Source organism: Trichoplax adhaerens, genomic scaffold, assembly GCF_000150275.1.
Source record: "Trichoplax adhaerens TRIADscaffold_11 genomic scaffold, whole genome shotgun sequence".
Classification (NCBI taxonomy): Eukaryota; Metazoa; Placozoa; class Uniplacotomia; order Trichoplacea; family Trichoplacidae; genus Trichoplax; species Trichoplax adhaerens.
In genome coordinates this window covers 909291-930175 of record NW_002060953.1, presented here as the reverse complement: position 1 = coordinate 930175, position 20885 = coordinate 909291, and the positions used below count along the sequence as shown (strand labels likewise).

The 20885-nt window shown below is 32.1% G+C and overlaps 2 protein-coding genes across 2 annotated transcripts; both read left to right on the top strand.

Moving 5' to 3' along the window:
• Positions 1-408: 408 nt before the first annotated feature.
• On the top strand, positions 409-1165 carry TRIADDRAFT_59493 (uncharacterized protein; the record flags this gene model as incomplete). The annotated part of the gene is made up of 3 exons (XM_002115569.1): positions 409-706; positions 971-997; positions 1113-1165. 3 exons carry the CDS (start codon positions 409-411, stop codon positions 1163-1165), a joined length of 378 nt encoding a protein of 125 aa, XP_002115605.1.
• Positions 1166-13785: 12620 nt separating this feature from the next.
• Positions 13786-16341, top strand: TRIADDRAFT_63128 (expressed hypothetical protein). The gene is made up of 6 exons (XM_002115568.1): positions 13786-13825; positions 14397-14453; positions 14793-14819; positions 14928-15186; positions 15443-15819; positions 16002-16341. Exons 2-6 carry the CDS (start codon positions 14402-14404, stop codon positions 16073-16075), a joined length of 789 nt encoding a protein of 262 aa, XP_002115604.1. The 5' UTR covers positions 13786-13825; positions 14397-14401; the 3' UTR covers positions 16076-16341.
• The last annotated feature ends 4544 nt before the right edge of the window (positions 16342-20885 follow it).

The following is a 20885-nucleotide window of genomic DNA, read 5'->3' as shown; positions in this document are numbered from 1 at the left end:
AAAGGGACATCTCTGCCTACTTAACTGCAAGATAAAGTGAAAATGGCTGAATAGTTAGACAGACAAAGTAAGATTAAGGGATGGTAATGGGATTGGAAAGAAACACTGGAAGGCTGTTATAAATAGCTGAACTTGAAATTAAAATGTTTCCATTAAAAATGATCCACGCCTTGCTGATAGTTATCCGCAGATTGGGCGCATCTACAGTCATCAGGGCAAGTCTACAAAGGCGCTTTCTAAGTATGACAAATCCCTTAAAGTTGGATTATTAGTTCTTGGTCACAATCATCCCGATGTTATATAACAATATTGGAGTTGTCTATGAGAAACGAGGCGAGTATAATTTGGCTCTTTCTACATATAACAAGCCACTCAAGATTCGATTATTACTTCTTGGTCACAGTCATCATGATATTGGGCTCTAGTCAATCGATTATCGATAAAGTTACAAATTCTATATTTGTCAAACGGCCACACGAAATTGTCAAGAACAAACTCATCTCCACTGTCAATGAAAGGATGGTCAAGTTTAAAGGGGCTGCTTGTCGATATTTCGTCAAATGTAGTGAATATAATACACCAACAAGTATAACCGAAGAATACAAGGAAGGAGATCAAAATTGGATTCAATGTAAGCATTGTAAGATGGAATTTGCCAGTCAATCTTTGAACGATTGGATGATTTATAATGAAAATTTCTGGATAGGTAAGCATGTGAGAATAAACAGCAGCTTCATTCTTATATTATCACTTTTCATGATATAATAAACTAAAGTCATACGCTAGAGCAAGCAAAGAGGCATAAATGTACTCTATCATAGCTATTTTACTATTTAATACAAGGTGATTTTGTAATAGCGTAAACAATAGTTGATTATTATCAAACATTATGGGCACTAATTTACTGTATTGATTACTTAAACGATACAACTACTAATCGATTGTGGCTATTTTTATTCCACTACTTTAGACCAAAGGAAAGATACCAAAGATAAAGGTAAACCTCTATTGAATTGATATCTATCAATCATTCTCAATTGCATTTAGTAATCCAATTGTAGATCGATTCAAATATGCTTAAGAGCAATTACTCCGTGTAAATTCTAACATAGGAATACCTTACCTCGTCAATGGATGTAATTCTTTAAGCTACGTTTGCCACTGATGATATGATCGCATACAGTTTTACTAGATAATGATATCACTGACGAATTTTTAAGATCGTCATTAGAATATTCTAGCTACTAGTAAGCTACTGAACATAATAAATAATGATTTATGAATTAAAAAATATTCAATCTTAATTTATTTGTACATTGTTTGTCCAGTAAGTAGTTCGTTTACAGAGTTATTCAAATTCGAATTAGAGCCATTTATTTCTATTAGTCTTACAATAGAAGTACAGTTCCACCTGTGCTATCGCTAATGCCATTATTACCATTACATAAATAATTATAGCGAACCAGATGATTATTCAACTCTAATTGCGACATAAGAGCTCATTATGTAAATATTGTACTTTATATCATGTAAAATCAAGTAATTTATTTGCAATTGAAATTGTTACAACATACTCGTATAGTACTTCATAGTAAAGTTTCTACTTGTACTATATAGATCCTAGGAAGTATTTTCACCCTATTGCAAGCTCTATTGGCACAGACTGGCCACAGTTAGCGGCCATCCTAGATCCAACGATTTGTGTTAAGGTTATAATGGAACAAAATCGCGACCATGTCTTTAACCAGGCAATGGAATTGCTCAATTACTGGTACAAAAAGGCACATCCCAATGTTAGCATTAGCCGATTGCAGCGGGCTTTGCAAACTATTGGTAGGAATGACATCATTCTGTCAAAGAACAACGAACAAAATTTCTAGAGTGCAAACAGCCTATCCTCAAAGCCATCTTCAATACAGCTTATAATTTATCGTACATTTAAATTGAACTTATAAAATATGCGCCAAGACAAAATTATTATAGAATGCCTTTACCTTCTTAAATTACTCTTCTAAATTAATTTAACTATCCTAACAGATAACCCTTCAAAAACAGGGAATACAATACAAGCTTAGTTACTTTTCAGCTTACGATGATTTTACAAGTAAACTTTAAACTTCCCAGCAAACTAATAGTAATTTGGATTAACATTCTTAATTTTATAGATGGTTGTCAGTTTTACACAGCGTTATACTATAGTATTAAAAATGTCAATTAAATACTAAAAATTAAAAAATTTTTAATTTATCGATAGTCCTAATTTAATTTCTTGTTGGCTTGCTTACAATTATCAATAAACTACAATGGCTATATTTTCTATGTTGTAGTTTTATCGCCATTAGACGTGAAATATTGAAGTATTACATGATGTATAAATAGATCGAAATTTAACTTCATTTGATTTTTTATAACAAGAATGGCATAGTATTGTATAAAGCCGCTAACTATGAAGCAGAAACAGCTATTGTAATTTAAAAATATGATTCATTTGCCTTATGTCCGTAATTTCTGCGTAATAACAAATTAATAGAAGTCATGGTGCTTCGATGTACTCTTTACTGTAGTAGTATTTGTTTAATTTTGAAGTGTATCGTTAAACTTGAATATTGGATAGTCTAGCATTAGCGTCCTTGTATGCAGTTGTGTCAGCAACGTAAGCGCAGTAACGTGTAAAAGTATACATTGATCTATCGATTTAGGCTGTCATAGCTAGTAAATATATAATAGCTCTTACAATCCAACGTGTTAAACCTTAACTTGACATTTGAGTTGTAACTTGATATTTACCCAATTATAAACTTGACTTCGGGAAATACTCTATACTACTGCAGTTCACTGTCTGATTGAATTGAGTCAACTTGCAATACGACTCGTATGCACGTCAAAGTGTCAGATAACTACTTGATGTCGATGGATACATTGGATTAGGAATGCATCATGTATCTCCAGGATATCATAACGCCTTGATTTTTTTCATTGGACTTCTGATGACTTGGGATTACGTCTACATCTTATAGTTTATAATCTGAAAATACTTTCCCCTTAAGCTAAAGGAACAATAGTATTATTTGTTGGCAATAATATTGCTTGTATTATTACCCACTTGTTGGCTCATTAGCAACGTTAGCAGACAAGGCTAAAACCTGCTTTCAAATTTGATTAGGATACGCTATACGGTAGTTTTATCGAAATACCTACGCGTACTCTATTATACAGGTATTGAATTAGATTAGTATAGCACTTTTATTAATAGAGCGTTTGTTGTGCTTCTATCTTGGCTCAATAAAAGTAATAACTTGGCTTCGGCCTAAGCATTGTCAACCTGAACGTAAATTAAGAATGCATCATGTCTCTCCAGGTTACTATAAGTCATGAATTTATTGGCTAGACTTGTAACAACTTGTCACTGCTTTTACTACTTATGATTAATAGCTCGAATATACTTTCCTATTACACTACAGGTAAAATAAAATTATGTGTTGAATCTTATCCACTTGTTCAATTAGTGGCAGCAAAATAACAGCAGTAATTGCAAAAGTAGCAGTCAAGACTAAATCCAGCTTTCAAATTTGATTAGAAAATACGTTGTGCGGTAACATTTTATCATCGAAATCATTTAATTTATTATATACGTATCGGATTAGACTGTTACTACACTTTTATTAATCGCGCATTTCTTTTGCTCACTTAATATTTAATAATCAGTACAGATCTGTAATCATGTTTTCAATCTGCAACCATAGCCTCTTGTAATGTAACTTAGTATTGTGATTGTAGACTGTTAACCATGTGTAGTATAATGTACGGTAGATATTTATCCTAAGAGATATTTGGTAGCTGTAACTATAGACTGTAGTGGTAGAGACTCTATGCTAGAGTACAGATGACTATATACAGTAAGCTGTTGAGTTACTAATATGGCTATAGGTAAAAATAGAACTGTAAATCATATATTAGGATATGGTTAATTCATTGTACTTTGGCTGGTGTGAATAATGTCTACGTAAGTACTGTAGTCGTATCCATATTGGATTAATGATGGTCCGCAGTAGAATAGTCTTACTAAGAATAATTTAACTATGTGTAAAATAAGGTAAAAGGTTGCCATGCGGATTGTAGCTGCGAATGCTACGGAAAGTATAAAAGCATGCAACTTTAGATTATCCTGTTAGTTCGTTCAAGAAGTCTTTAGAAGTAGTATTCGGCTAGAGTAGAGCTGTGTAGTTAATCTTTGTATAAGATTCAATAAAAGCCCTTATTTTTCTAAAATTTGGAATTTCGTGATTGGTATATATCACACCTCTGTAGTACTTAACATCATATCTAGTTTTATCGCTCCTAATTAGATCACAAACTTAATCTGAATTCATGTTTTAAGTACGCTCACTAGCAATCTCATTTAAGTTGACCAAAGCGGCATGCACGAAAATTTAAATTGTTATATGTCAAGGTGTTACATGGTAATTAAAAACTTCAGGACACTATTACGTAACTAGGCTCCGCCATAAAATGAAAATTAAATGAGTAAGACTTTGCATTCATTGTTATAGTGCTGTTAAATGGAACTACAGTATAGCTTACAGTCGATATAAAGTTTCAAATCTGTTTAGAAAAGAATCATAATGATGATTGCTGTTCATTAGCCATGAAACTATTTCGGGGCCTTAATCATAACGTTAACTAGAGAGATTATGGGATAAGCTTTGAGTATTTTTTTGATACCCGGACTTATAGTTATACTGATGATATAAATTAAATTTTATAAGAGTAGATAATATGAATACAGTATACTTTAAAATTGTAACACGTTATGAGTGAAATTAAGGCAAAAGTTAGCAAATTGTAATGAGGCACTCAACTAGACTTAAATTGAAGTAACGCTTTCAGTTATTTTTGTCACTGATGATATGATCGCGTACAGTTTTGTTAGCTAATGATATCATCAACGAATTTGAGGATCCGTATTTAGAATATTCTAGCTACCAGTAAACTAATTTACTGACTAAACAATTATTTATGAATTAAATTTACGACCATAATTTATTTTAGGATTGTTTATTCAATAAACTTTATAAGGTTAGCTAACTACCAGTAAAATACGTTCATAATAGGCAATTTTTTATGAGTTAATTCAGATTTTAATTAGTTCTAAGATTGATTATCTAGCAGACTTTCTATAAGAATTCATAATGCTCAAATTGATTCAACGCAAAAGTGACGATTAAAAATCCTAAGAAGCAGTATTTGTAGTAGTTTATATTTTATAACATATCATAGGTTTTAAAATTGCAGTAGTTACGAAAAAAATTGCCCAATATTATTGCTAAACGTGCGTGCTAGATCAGATGCAACCTTGACGACTTGAAGACTAGTTCATGTTTTCAATTTTATTTTTAATACAAGAATGGATATAAGGTGCTTCGATATAATAGCAAACCGACTCAATATAGACAATTTATTTCGTTTGTGAATCTCGTTTCATTCGCCACAAGTAGAAATTGAAGATATTTCAAGTAGAGAGCATAACCGTTACAATAAAGTGTACAAAGTTCTGATATTGTGGAAAAATAACGTCGGGCAAGATGCTGATATTTCCGTAGTAGTTGCAGCTTTACGTAAGATGAAAATCAATGCTATAGCTGACCAAGTCGAAGAAAAATAGCCGAATGGAAGAGAAGCTTGTAATGGTTATGAGTTATCCCAGTATAATTGATTATACACCTTTTTCCTACAGTTTTTCATGGAGACATGTTGCTATTCTACAATATAAGAGCTCAGAATTAGCTCTTGACGAAGGAATCATCTACTATTGTAATATATAGTAATTAAACTTTGCATGACTCTAACAATAACGAATAAGAGGCACAGGTAATCAAGTAGTACCGATGTTTTAAACTTAATCGCTATAGCGGAATGTAGTTTTGAATTAACCAGTGTTGCAGGTGTTTAAGTCGAATTTGGATAATTTTTACAATTTATCTCACGCAGTTTATCGCATTGATTCTAAATTGTATAGCTTAACCGGAGCAGTTTTCGATGTTGTATCTTGACTACTCTATCATGTAATTTAATATTATAAAAATCTCAATGTTAGATTAATTACTAAACAATAATAAACATAACGAATGTAATTGAATATCATCAAGTATTTTACAGTAGATTAGTGACTAATAAGAAGCATAACAAATAATTTATCCAGGTTTATACCGTTTATTGAGTATCAGGAGCTGACATTAATGTAGCCTTAATTGCGAAACGATTGGGTAATGCATTCAATTCATAGTACAGTAAATTAAATAAAATAACTTTGTGTAATACTGCGAAGTAGCCAAGTATAATTTTGATAAATTGACGAATTTAATCAGTAGATAAATAAATAATGGAATATAAATATGGCTGTAACAATGATATATTTACAAGCAGGATAAGTTGATTGATATGATCTACTTAAAAAAAAATCATGCATAAGACATGACTAAGAATGCTTGTCAATATCGATATGAAGCAAATGCTATAGCAATGATGGAGCCAACTTACCACCTTGTTCGAATTTAGCTTTAGACTAATTAATTAGTAGAATGACGAAGCTCATCTGTCATTAAAACATCATGGAACTGCAATAGCTTAACGAAAAATGAAGTTTATAACTTTAGTACATTTGGAGTCTTAAATTATACCTCGGTATTGTGAATTTCATATCGAGCAGCTTACGATCTTGCTATAGAAAGCGAAAACTTGATAACTATGAAATTATTCTAGCAGGTGGTCCTATGAGGCTGCATTTATGGCACAGTTAACGGATCGCACATATTGTACTTTAAGTAATTTTGATCTTATGAGTCTTTTCACAGCAAAGATTTAGCTTGCAATGATAAGCATGCAAAAATAGCTTTAATGTCAGTTGTACTATGGTATTTAAGTTGGTTAATACTAAGAAATTTGCTAATGTGTATGATAAACATCTGTTATTGCCTTGATTATTTAGCTTAATCTGGCAATAGACAATTTCATTTTTCATTGCATGCGTCTAGTAGTGCTGCGAATGAAATCGACTTCAAAGTAAAATCTCATTGGCATCATCATAACATCGTTACAGTCTATCTAATCTATCGTATTAATAAATTAAAAGCAAGTGATAAAAGAAGGAGAACTTGAGTCCATGGGCTGCATAATGTGCTTCCAATTCAGCGTTAATCGATGATGTCCACTTGATGTTGAAAATGATTTGACATTATGCTATAAATGTTCTATAAAGACAGTTGATTGAATTCAAAACTTTCCTACCTACCTTTATAAAACATATCTCCGTTTAATAATATTATCTACGTAACCTACCGAGTTATAAGCTACTGAAGTAATCCTATATAAGGTAAGTTGAAGGTTAATTTAGTGGTTACAATAGCTGATAAATGTAAGTATGTGCTGTCACAGACTACTTCAGGCAAGTTCACTAGTCTAATGTAAAGAACTTACTTTGAGTTACCTCTACAAATTACTCCCCTAATCTGTCGAAAGATCTAGTCAGAATATAGTACTGCTACTATAACTCCTAAGAACTACCATTCCAAAAGGTTCTCAACTAGTATACTATTATAATGAACATTAATATTTAGTATTCTCCTTCATAGAGTATTTTCTTTCATTCGGTAGATTTAATGATGAACGGTAACGTAATTTAAGATTTTAATGTCACAGCTCGTAAATAAATCTAAATTAGTTTAGTGGTGGTGGATGGATTGTGTCAACCAGTATAATGTTATACTTGTTTGCAAGACTCACTGATTACTGTGATTGGCTTGATAGATAAAATATAATAAATAAATCGGTGTTATCCCTTAATCTCCGCCTTGTTTCAAAGTGTCCCTATCATAGTGCAATTTAGTAATAACAACCCTAAATTATTATACTATAATGCAGAAACACTGTCACCAATAATCTTTCTTAAACTATTATTTAGGTAACGTAGAGCCGTAACAGTACTATATTGCACATAACTACTTTTTTCACGCGCAGACTTAAAGATTGATCCAACTATGTAGCCAACATGGCCGTAGGTTGAAAAGTGAATGAAAATCAGTACCATAGCTGATCAAGTTAGGGCAAGTGAAAAGCAAATGAATTTTAGTCATTTATCAGAATGTGCTTCCTATTCTTAGCTATGTAGTTAATCAATATACTCAAACGGATGTTCAGTAGATCCTGTTTTGCACAATGAGTGATGCAATGATGGCTAATTTACTTCAAACTAGTTACAACACTAGAAATAAAATAGGCATGAAAAGTAATATCTTACCAACTCCATAACGAAAAGAATTCCTCGTCATTGATCGCCTTGTTGCAAGTAAAAAGGGGATTTTTATGACCAGTGTGCTTCTTATTCAATGTCAGATGATGCAAAAATAGCTAGTTAACTTAAAAAGCAAACTTACTTGCGTAAACAACATGTGCTTCTATCAAAAATTGCTTTTAGAATTATATAATTGAGATGTTGTAGACTAATGTACTTTACAGGTGTCTAATGCCGGTAAATTAGGCAAGAACCTATTGGAATGTGCACCAGGATCTGTAGACTAATTAAAATACCCTTTGAAGCTATCTTGTTTTCATGGATTATAAGCCTTTAAATTCGATTAATCTACTAGTTCTGATGATGCATGGCTAACAATCCGTTTTTTGCTAGATCCATCATTAATTCATATAAGAACAAAGATTTTGTATGTATTTTATCTTTCAACTTTAGGCAGTGCCATTTTGGCTGAATTCCACGGAATAAGGGGCATTTGGAGTATAGGAATTATGAAATAATGCTATCGTATCTAATTTTGTATATGAGACTAAAAACTCACGGCAAGGATTGAAAAGCTTTTAGGGAATGCAGATAAAGAATAATTATGTAGCATAAGGTTTACGTTCAATTTTTCGCGTCATATTACCCGATTCTATAATATGTTCTATCCTCCTTGTAATTGGAGTTAAAGGATACGGTACTGGAAGATCTTACCAGATTTATGGACGCTTACTTTGATACTCTAACAAGTATACCTTAACTATGCTGAGAATCAATGTATACATACAACTTATAAGTAATGGTCAAATCAAATGCTAGAAGTGAAATAAGAGTTAAGGACAATAGTTTAGTGGTTGATCCAGAACGGAGGCCTTAGGTATGTATATAAATATATTACTATATTTATACATAATTTAACGAAAAACAGGATTAAATTGTTGCTTGATCTTGGAGCCGTCGTAAATTCATGAAACAGCGATACAAACTATAATAACTCACGATACAATACTAAAGATTTATCCATGCTTCACTGAATGATGAAATTATTTAATTAGCTAGCTTCAGTCCAATTTTCTCTGCAAGCGTCTAATAATCTGAATGAAGCCCTTACGAACTGTACACGAGGATCTCGAGTCTAACCTGTCTAATACTACAGTACTCGAGAATTACTTCAAAGTAGTCTCGATATATATGAATTATTTACCTAGAATTATGTTAACCCACTCGTACAGTTAGAACTTTGAAGAAACTATTACACGCTAGCAGTTAATTTGCAGCCGCAGAGCAAAATGCAGTTTATGCTTTACTTCCTAGAACACTTAAACGGTCCAGGGATGAAATAAAAAGGGATTAAAAATTGCGCTTGAAAGGCCACAGATTTCGAAATTCGTTAAATCTTTGTAAAATAACATTTTGATGAATGCTGATCCTGTGTACATTATCAATTATACAAATGCTAATACTATAATTAAATAAGATAATCCTAGTATAATGTTTAATTTAAGCATGGATGTTTACCCTGTGAACGTAGTCAAATATAAATAAGATTAGCATAACCACCCACACCAATGAATCTTTTGTCATTTTACGATATCAACAAAGTCAATCCGAATTAGTTACCCCTTTTTATCACCTTATCAAAAGAGAGCGGTTCTTGTATAATTATCCACCAGGTCGTAGTATTAAACTAATGCCTGCTAGAAGACTATTTTCTTAGAATATAACATTAACTAAGATTGTTAGGTTTATTTATAGAACGGATTGATTTTATTGCTTCCACCCTTCACTTTCATAAAAACAATAGAATAGTCCATTAGTAGGTCGTCAAGACAAATTTTCTCGTTAATTCATCATGTATCGAAGATCGGGGTTGTACACGTGCAAATGTTTTTGTCCCGAGGACATAAGCTTATTTACTATAATCGAATTGTCTCATAATCGGTATGTAAAGTTCATTAGTGTAATGTTTAACTCTAAAATTAAATCTAATTTAGAAATTGCATGCATTGCATTGTTGACAGAGTCACTTTTATTTATCTTATTCTACCTAGTTACTGAAAAATTTGAATTGACCTTCGTGTACTGCACTATACAGAAAATACAGTTGTGGCAATAATAAACTGATTAGAACTATTATCTGATTCAGATACAGAAGTGATAATATCTGCTTCTTCTGATGAATCTTTTAGAATAAATTCTTATGAATACAATTGGATTCCAGCACTCTTCATATCATAATTGGTTCTGCAGAATAAGTACCGCAATTGCCTAGAGATGATCATCATTTTCGTAGTTAAGGTTGCTAATAAATAAGTGGATAATAAAATCTTTGTTTACTTAAATCTTCAATAGTAGCAATGATTTGAAGAACAAATAATAAGTCCGATAGAAAACTTCTGGCTTTTTCTTACATAGAGCCATACGCATTGTCTTTAGCTTTTATTTAAGCAAGACCCTATCTGCTTGTAAACAAGGTTCTGCAGATAAGTCTAAAAGTATGTATAAAGTAACCTCTGTTCGCACAAGTTACAAACCTTAAATTTGGGTAATATACTTTTGCAGTTACCTTGCTAACCTTTATCAGTATAAAGGAGTACGGCTTGTAGTTACAGATTGTTAGAAGAACTCGAAACAGTAGCAACTCCATAACGCAATATGTTAAATGTGAATAAACTTCGAAGGTCGATTATAATAGGCTATAATTGCATTTAAAGGTGATGTAATAAGTTAAGGAAATACTCGTTACTTAATGAACGAGCTTTATGAGTTCAAGCATAACAATATAATAGCACGCGAATGATATCAAAAAGGATGGATTTAATTCGCTACAAAAGTTAGTAAACAATTCTAGAAGATAATTATCATGAAGCAGGGTTAAGAACTGATTATTGCACTGAATTTGTCTTTAAAGGGCACTTAATACTGTAGATATGTGATAATACTTAGAAACAAATTTAAGGTTTAAGTCCATTATAAATTCAGAAAGTATTTTAGTATCAACGAATACAAGTATTATCTTATACTAGTGCTTATACGATAGAAATTTTCAAAATTTTAAATACATTATGAACCTTTATTCTAGCTTAAATGGTCCTAAATACACTACTTTAATTATTCATTAATTATAATTCTTTATTATATACCGGGACTATATTAATTACAGTTGCAAATCGTCAGTCGTTAGTCTGTAATCCAATATAGCATTAAATTAACGAGATACATATGTTATGTAAAAATAAATATATAAAGAATACTACATTATACACATATACACTCGTTTGATACATTTGTTAAATAAAATCTGATGTGTAGGGTTAATTTACAAAATAAATAAAGTGAATTGGTTAGTAACGCAAATAAATGGTCAATATAAATTTAAGGTACTAAGTAATTCGTTTAGAAAACGTAACATAAACATTTTTGGAATGCAGTATGTCAAATATTTTCAGAGAGTGTTAGCAGGAAAGCAGGCCATCGGATACGTTTCCATTAGCATATAAAAGAAATTAATGAAGGTTATTTGCTGATTTGACATTTTAGAATTACAGATTATTAAAACACCTAAATCACGTGCTCCTTTCTCTCGGTAGGGTAATTAATAAAGTAAGTAAAGGTCCATATGACGTTTGAAATGATTGCAAGTGAACTTTACTTTCGATGAATGCTGGCATTGTAAGGTCCAAAGTTTGAAGATTTGACTAAATTATCATGATAAAAGTTTATCGATACTGAACTTGATTGTATCTCGTTTTAAAGTTGATTTAAGTGCAAGCCTTAATCGTATTGTCAATATTATATATTCTTATTTAATTATGATGATGGTTGCATTTTTTTCTACGAACTTTCCTGCCAGAAAGTTATCGGAAATAATTATGCAAGTTCATGATTTGAATTAGAATAGGTTGTACAACGCCAATCAACTTAGTAGACCAGTGCATTATATCATAAGATAGATATAGAAATTTTTCATGATTGCCCGGAAATCATATTATTAATTAGATATCTGGACGATATTACTATAAAGTCAGTAATAAGAAGAAATATGGAAGTACTTATTAGCTTCACTTGGTAATCTTTATCGCTGTGATGGAATCAGATGGTTAAAGTGATTTAGCTACAAAATTACTGTACGTTGCATTAATAGTAAATCATATAAATCGCATGTTTTATTTACCATAATAACGTAATATACCTTATCATACAGTCGCATCGATAATTATTATTTTAATTTAAAAATTATGTAAAAAAACGTTGCCTAACCTTAAGCATACTATTTACAATTCATGTGCACTTCATGAATTGCAAATTGTAGCCTATAATTCAGAAATGATACTTAGTATAATTTTAGTCCTAGATAGCTCTTCATGATGATTAATGATTATGTTAATATTTATATCATCTTAAGTCCGATGGTAATAAGTTTTATCATTAGTCTTTCTTCTGATTGACTTGATATTATTCAATATCCGTTAATGTGTTTACTTAATTTATATCCGGAATCATAATCTTTTACCTTATTTACACTTCCTTTCATAAAGGCATGGGCGGCCACATAATAAATTAGAGGACATAGTCTTGACTGGTTGATGATTTGAATATCAGATATCTTTAAATTCATTTTGAGATTAAGCAACGCTTATAAATCAAACTTTTTATCGTTCAACGGTTCCGATTCTTGAGTTGGAAATCTTCTTTTATACATTTCCTTAATCAATATCACTTTTTTAAACGTATTTTTAAATTACTCCTAGTCATTACCTTATATTTTGCTTTCATACAATTCGTTATCTATGCAATATATTCAGAATAGATATTAACTTATCTATACGCGGAAATGATATTTATTTGTTTTTCTATCATTCTTTCAATTTAATTCCTAATTTCCCCACAGGAAAAAATTTTAATCTAACCTTCTTAGACTGTGTGAGCTTTTGAACTTATACTATTTATCTTACGGTCTGATTTACTACTTCAAGCCTGCTTTTCATATCATCTCATCTATTTAATAACTAATTTCCTTATTGCAAAACTAACTTGGCACAATTTAGATGAGGTTATTTCCGACACCTTTTTTCTACTCCCACTAACTACGGTAGAAATTGTTTACTATACTCTGATATTTTTCTAACGAACGAAAATTATGGTGCGTGTTCATAATGTAGATTTAAGCGTTGTCGGGATTGATTAACAATATAATTTATTCCGCCATTAGATTCCGCTAACAATGTAAAATTCGCTTAACCAATAAATAATTACTACTTATGGCATACGACCTTTGCGCACATTTGCATAGATAAATAACTCTTTTAAAATCGATGGAAATTAAAGCGTACTTAGTATTGCTTAGTTGGTTTGCTGGCATAGAACGGAAATAAATAACAAATAAACAAATCATTGATCAATATTGGTTTATGAAATCTATCCCATCTAAGTTAATTGACGAGTCATTCCTTCATTGTTCCAAAAGCTATAAATATTGGTGCTTATCGCCTGCTGACTTTTATCACTTCTTGGTTAGGACTGATAACTATTCATCTGGTAAGGATCATTAGCAATTATGATATTATTTTCTTATCTAGAAGTAATAAATTTAATAGATTTTTTTCTATCACAAACCAGCTTCGTAGAAAAGATAACGTAAAACAAATCTCTAAATTACTATAGTTTCCAGGATTTAGTTTCCCTTAACTATCTCATTAGAATTTAATCGCCTTTGCTCCTACGTTAAACGACTATAGAACTTTTCTTTTATTCAAGTATCAGACAACCTCAAATACCTTTCGGCAGCTGCTATCATGTATTAGTCATAACAGTTCATGAAATTTAGTTCATTCACGGTGGTTCGTACAGTGAACTTTTTCCCGTTCATATTATCTCTGATCCTTATCATACTATAAGATCTAGACCAATACGACGATGACCAAATACCTATCTGGCCATTTGTAGTAGTTAATATACGCTTAGAATTTCTCATGATAACCTTTGAATCTGTATAACGATTTTTTTGTAGCCGCACTACTTGTGCTAACTCGATTATTTATAATTAATTTTAAAGATGCACGTATATTGATACGGTACTAATTTTCATTTTTTATTTGCATTTTTCAAGCTATCATGAAGATCTTGGTTGTTATTGCTCTTTTCGCTTGCGCTACCGCATTCAGGCGTAAGTAGAGTTATGGCTTATCACTATTTTTAACCCTTTGTCGATACAGAATCGAATACCTTCCATTTAATTTTAGACAGCATCCGTCTTTTTCTATACTGTAGTAGTAATGTACAGCATAGTAAAATTTGCTATACTGCATCATAAAATAATAGTACAAGCAAATAATATAATATACTAGCATGATATTATCAATCAATCCTGATACAATACACGCATACAAGTTTGTAATTTGTTACCGGTTAACTTATAGCTTGGACAGATAGTTTCTACTATATGTTCAAAATACTATCGTTTGTTATTTCTGATTTATTCTCTATTCTATATGAAAATATCCAGTTCCACCTGCGTACAAACAAGTACCACGTAAGATTGAAATTATTTTATAATATCTGTCATTGCAATTCTTCATAACTTACTGTACTAGATAACCGGAACTGACCAAATTGATTATTTTCATATGTCAAAAAATAGAGGAACCTAGGTTCGAAAATGATGAAGATGACAAGATCGTCGGTGGATACGAAGCTAAAAAGCATGAATTCCCATTCATTATTTCCCTACAAAGATATGGTTCTCACTTCTGTGGTGGTAGTATCGTTTCAAGCACCAAAGTCTTAACTGCTGCTCATTGTACTAGAGCTGTTTCCTACTGGCAAATTACAGCTAACGCTGGTAGACATAACGTCCGCACCAGTGAAAGCACCGGTCAAAGCAAATCTGCTTCTAGCATGTAAGTCAGGATTTTATTCTTCCGAAATTATTCCCTGTTAATAATGAATTTATTTTTAGTCTATCACACTTGACGCTAATTGAGCATTGTCCAGCACAACACGTTCAATGAAATCGTGACATTATTATTAAAATACTATCTTATGATAATTTTTTAAAATCTAGACTGCAGTGGAATACTTTTCATTGACATTTTTTGAATCGAGAATGTATCGATATCACAAAACTTAATTACTGTCGTCAATTTTATATTACAGGTCCGAACATTGGGGCTACAACTCCAACACTTATCGATATGATGTAGCAGTCGTAAGATTGTCATCTGCTTTTAAATTCAACAGCTACGTTAAAACCGTAACTTTATCTTCCTCAAACCCAAGCAGTGGCACTAGAGTTACTGTTGCCGGCTGGGGTACTCTTAGCTCAGGTGGCTCTTCTCCTAGCAAGCTCCAAAAAGTAGATGTCTATGTTGACAGTTATAGCAGCTGCAACAGTGACTACAGTGGTATAATTGATGATTACACTATGCTTTGCGCTAGTTCAGGCGGTAAAGATTCTTGCCAAGGAGACAGCGGCGGCCCATTGGTTCGCGCTGGTACTAGCACTCAAGTTGGTGTTGTCAGCTGGGGCTATGGTAAGCATTCTTAATTTATACACATGCTATTGGCAATTGCTTTAATAACTGACATACTTATTTTTATCTTACTCCCCTATTTTAATAAGCTAGTAAACCAGTTCAATTTCGTACGAATAACTTGTCAATCATGACTAGATCGTAGTGGGCATAAACTAATGAGCATGTATTGAAATTTTTAGGATGTGCTGATAGCCGATACCCCGGTGTTTACGCCAAAGTCGCTGCAACAAGAAGCTGGATCAATTCTCAGTAACTTAGTTGCTAAAACGTCTAAAAAATTGGTTAAAAGGAATGGAACAAACTCATATATATCCTAAATGATATTACTTTACTTGATAGTATACGTAGTTTAGAACAAGTGAGTCTATTTTGTTAGCAATATTCATGACTTAGCTCTTCCATTGATGCAACTACTTCTTGTATTCTTGATGTTAAATCGTTAACAAATCGGTGTACTGAATGCAGTTGAATTAAGGAATAAAATCAAAGTTTTATTATCATCATCAAGGATTTCAATTAATGAGACTACCCGTATAACGCATGATTTACTCCTTACTTTTTATCTTAATCTAATAACAGTAAAGTGTTAACTTTATAAAAGTAGTGATAATCCAAGCTCAGGTAGCTCAGATAATGTAAGAACTGTTAAAGTAACACCATTGCATCCGCTTTAGCCAATCATCGTTGAAGGGCAAAACGTAATTGCATTACACGCGTGCAATCTCCTGCAGAAGATGCGATTATTGCTATTAGAAAAAAAAGAGAAATCAAATGAAGGTATTCAAAGGCAAATACAGTAACTCAGTAACGTTCTTAGAAGTTAAAAAGTTATATACTTTTACGCCGATGATTTTCTTTTCAAACTGGCACTTTTAACACTTAGAAGAATAGTTACTCATCTTACCAAAAACGGAGATAGTTTACGAAGAATAATTTACTGTTATGCAGTGCTGTACTGATTTAGCTATTGGCTACTTCCACCTTAGTGGTCAATATGGAAGATATGAATTATCACGTTGCAGTTTGAATACAAGATATTTCATTGCGATTACCAATTTTTGGGGGCTAGAGTACAGTAAAAAGAGAGTATAAACTATGCCTAGTAAACTAATAATTCACTTAATTACAACTACGGTATCTCTTCCTTATATTTTAATACATAGTAATATGTATCGTAGATATCAATATTAGTTATTGTACTTGGCGACAAGATATAAAATGCAACAGAGGCGGACATCAAGCAATACAAAATCTTGGCGCAAAGTCTTTAACCAAAGCAAGGACTTCTAAACGAAGTCTATGGTGACAATCTATAGATTCTAAAACAAAAAAAATAATGTAATGGGAGAGACAGATCGCTCAGGTTACAACTTGCAATGATTGCTGCTCATGGTCCTGGTCTTGAATAATTGTTTGGATTAAGGGGTTGCTGTTGTGATTTGGATATTAGATAAGTAGACTAGGAGTAGCACTATGGACTTGGTTACTTTGTAAGTAGCCAATCAACTAAATTAACCTCTAATCTAATCTATATTTGAGTAATATTATCTGTAAGCCTCTTCGCTAATGGCCCTTACAGTTGGAATATTAATCATTGATTGCTACTAATCTAAAGAAATGAACGTTTCAAATACCTTATGAAAAGTTGACAAGAAATAATACTAACTTGTCCTTATTCAGGTTGTGCCTACTCGTCGAGGTATTGCATCTTATCATAGCTTCAACTTCATGCATGGTTCTACATGGCAAGATGAAAAATGGTTGCAAAGGCCCACAGTATATTGGTTAGAATATTGCGCTTTACAGTAGATGCATCCGCAATGGAAAGGGAATAAATGTAGACAAGGTTCAAGCCTTTGATAGTATTTATATTCATTATTGAGTTATATACCAGTATGTGCACGTAGTTTTATGTTGTCGCCATTGCAGCTAATAATTTAAAATTAAAGTGTACGAGCATGATATGCATAATCTGCATAAAGATGCACACAGCGGAGTAAATTACAGTAATGGCTATAATACAAGCCTAGCTACTGCTGTATATTGTGTAATGTCGATAACAGCAGTAAACCGCGCTCACCAGTAGAAGAATTGTAAATGCAGCTTATTAATCGGTAACTGAGATGATTTTTTTGGTGCATCGTTCTAGTTCAGACTCTTCAGGGTAATCTACCTAGTCACAGAAACTGCTTGCACGTGTATTGTTATGACTGTTTTGTGGCAGTCATCATCTTCGATGGTTAGACAGATTCGGAAGATGAGCATTAAAATTGTTACGCTAAATCATTCAGTCTTACCAGCATAGTATATTACATAATTATTTGAATCTAATAGAATGTTGATTAATTAAGTGATGAAATTGAATTAAAAATTCTAGACGATGTAATCATATATTAATAACTCATAAGATAAAATTAGTATCATAATTATGCAAATATATCGAATACTGCTAGAGATACGACTGTAACTGAGCGTAAATTGTTAACCGTAATAGCTGATACATTTAACAACAGTGGAAGGTTCGTATTACTGGAGCCTTCTTTCCTTACTTCACATTATCTGACAAACTATTTAAGACTGTTGAGTTATAGTGCACAAAACTGTTGCTTCACGTTAAAGACATGTTCTAGCGAAGTAGCGAAACTAACTTGTTTATTGTCAACATAGCAATTTATAGCAACAGTGTCGTTGCTGCTTTACATGTTCGGGTATTTGTCGATGTCATAAGCCCAATGCAGAATTAACTACTACTCATTTATAAAGTGATTTGCAGAATTTGATAGCTTACTCATCAACACCTAATTATTATCTAGCCAAATTAGTAGCCAAAGCAAAATTAATGTTAATGTTGATAGAAATAATGCACAATGTTCGTTACCTATCATTATTCTAGTAGCTTACGATGGTGATTGCATTTCAAAAGTAGAAGAAAAAGATTGTCAATTCAATAAGTTTGTCTGTGAATTAATATTTTCTATGCCTTCTTATACGATCAATCTCTACTCTTCTGGCATTATTATTGATTGCAGTCCTGATCTGCCAGTTCATTAGCTTCAGATCTGCATCAGCAATGTTGTCTTCGTTTACATCATGTTCTTAAGATATTTGAACAATTGCTACTATTTATTCGTAAACCTGTTCCTATTTGATGGTATAATATGGCTACCAAATTAAGCAAATCTATCCATGATGAAGATAATGAAGCGATATTTTCCATCATGAATCAAATTAGAAGGGTACGAGTGCATAATATTACGACAATGCAAGAAATGGTAAGTTTGGCCCAAGATAATGGATTATACAAAAGTGACCATAAAATAAAATCAATGTTAATATATCTGGAAGATTTAGGAGAAGTGATTTACTCTGATAATTTAGGCTGTAAAGGAATTATTATAACTGACGTCGATTGATTAATCTCTATTAATTTACTTCATGCTAGTATATGTAAATGCAGGAATGAGATATAATCAATCACGAAGATCCAAATTTTGTAAAAAATTAGAACTTTATTAGATCTTATGCAACGATGATGTATATACGCAGTTCTACTCTATCCGAACACAATTACCAAATACTTCTAAAAAGAACTACTAGAATAATCTAAGTTGTTAGCTTATATGCTTTCTGTTGTGTATTAGTAGTAAACGGTAATACATTCAGGTTCGGTCGGACCTTACACGAATCTAATTAACTTACTATTTAAATGGAACTTCCTTGTACGAGTATACACGGTACATCCAATCATGAATTTAAGTATATTAGAGAAGTATTGTACCGCATGCATCTTAAGTTGTAAAGTACTTATGTTACATTAACAATCATATGCTATACTTTTCGCAGCATTCGTAGCTACAATCAGTATAGTAACATTCTACCATATTGTACACTTCTCTAGATTATTATTAATAACAACATTTCACAGCGGACCATCATTAATCCAATATAGAAACTACTATAGTATTTATGTAAACATTATTACTACTGATCAGAATACCATGAATTTGTCGTATTCTAATATGTAAATTATAGTTCTATTTTTACCTCTAACCTTAACAGTAACTCAACACCCCACTGTATATAGTTTTCTGTACTCTAGCATAGAATCTCTCACGGCAGTCTATGGTTATGAGCTACTAAATAAGTATTAAAATAAATATAGAAAGTCACGCTATGCCATATACCCCATATAGAGTTCTACTGTCTGTGTGTACTATATCATAGACTACTAGATGCACTGTAGTTCATGACTTCCCTAATACGAGTGCAATGTACATTGCATACCATAGACGATACTCTGACTTACGACGAGTTAAATTTCAGGAAAATTTGAGGGATACAGCAGTCAGTAGTGATCGACTATTCTTGGAACCTATACTGTACTGATATACGGTATTTAAATCATGCACTTACAAGTTGCAACAGAGTTTAGTTTGAATTGGTCGATGATTAAACCTATATGTAGATTAGTTTAGCATTTAGGTTCAACTGCAGCCTCATTATATGCATAGACAGTGCAATCATTTTTATAGTTCATATTAACTTGGCATCAATATCCAGGTTTTTGATGTTTAGCATCGAGGAACATTACCGTTCGCTGCGAACTCATTCCTCAATTGGCCATCTATCTCTAATTAATAAATTACAAGCTAGAATCGTTGAGTTACTGACTCATTCTGACAAAAGATTGGAAAAGAGCGAAAATTCGGCTGTTGACACCTTCTGATAACGTTGGTGGTAATATACAAGTAAAATTGAAACGACCAACTGTATGATCCACTGGATTTCAGTAAATTAATCGTTGGCACAAGTTTAAACAGGTGGTTATAACTTCAGCTATACATTGGTGCAAAAGGGTCATCTTCATTAGACTTAATAGATGGTCAAGTTTATATCATAGAGAAAATTATAATGATAGTTTATTCCTTATGATAATTAGATACTACTGTAGTTGTAATGTATCGTACCGATTTTCTTCTTATGTTTATTTTAAGTCAAGTTATTACTGACATGATGCTAAAACCAATTGATAGACTTGTAGCTGATCATAATCACTATTGACA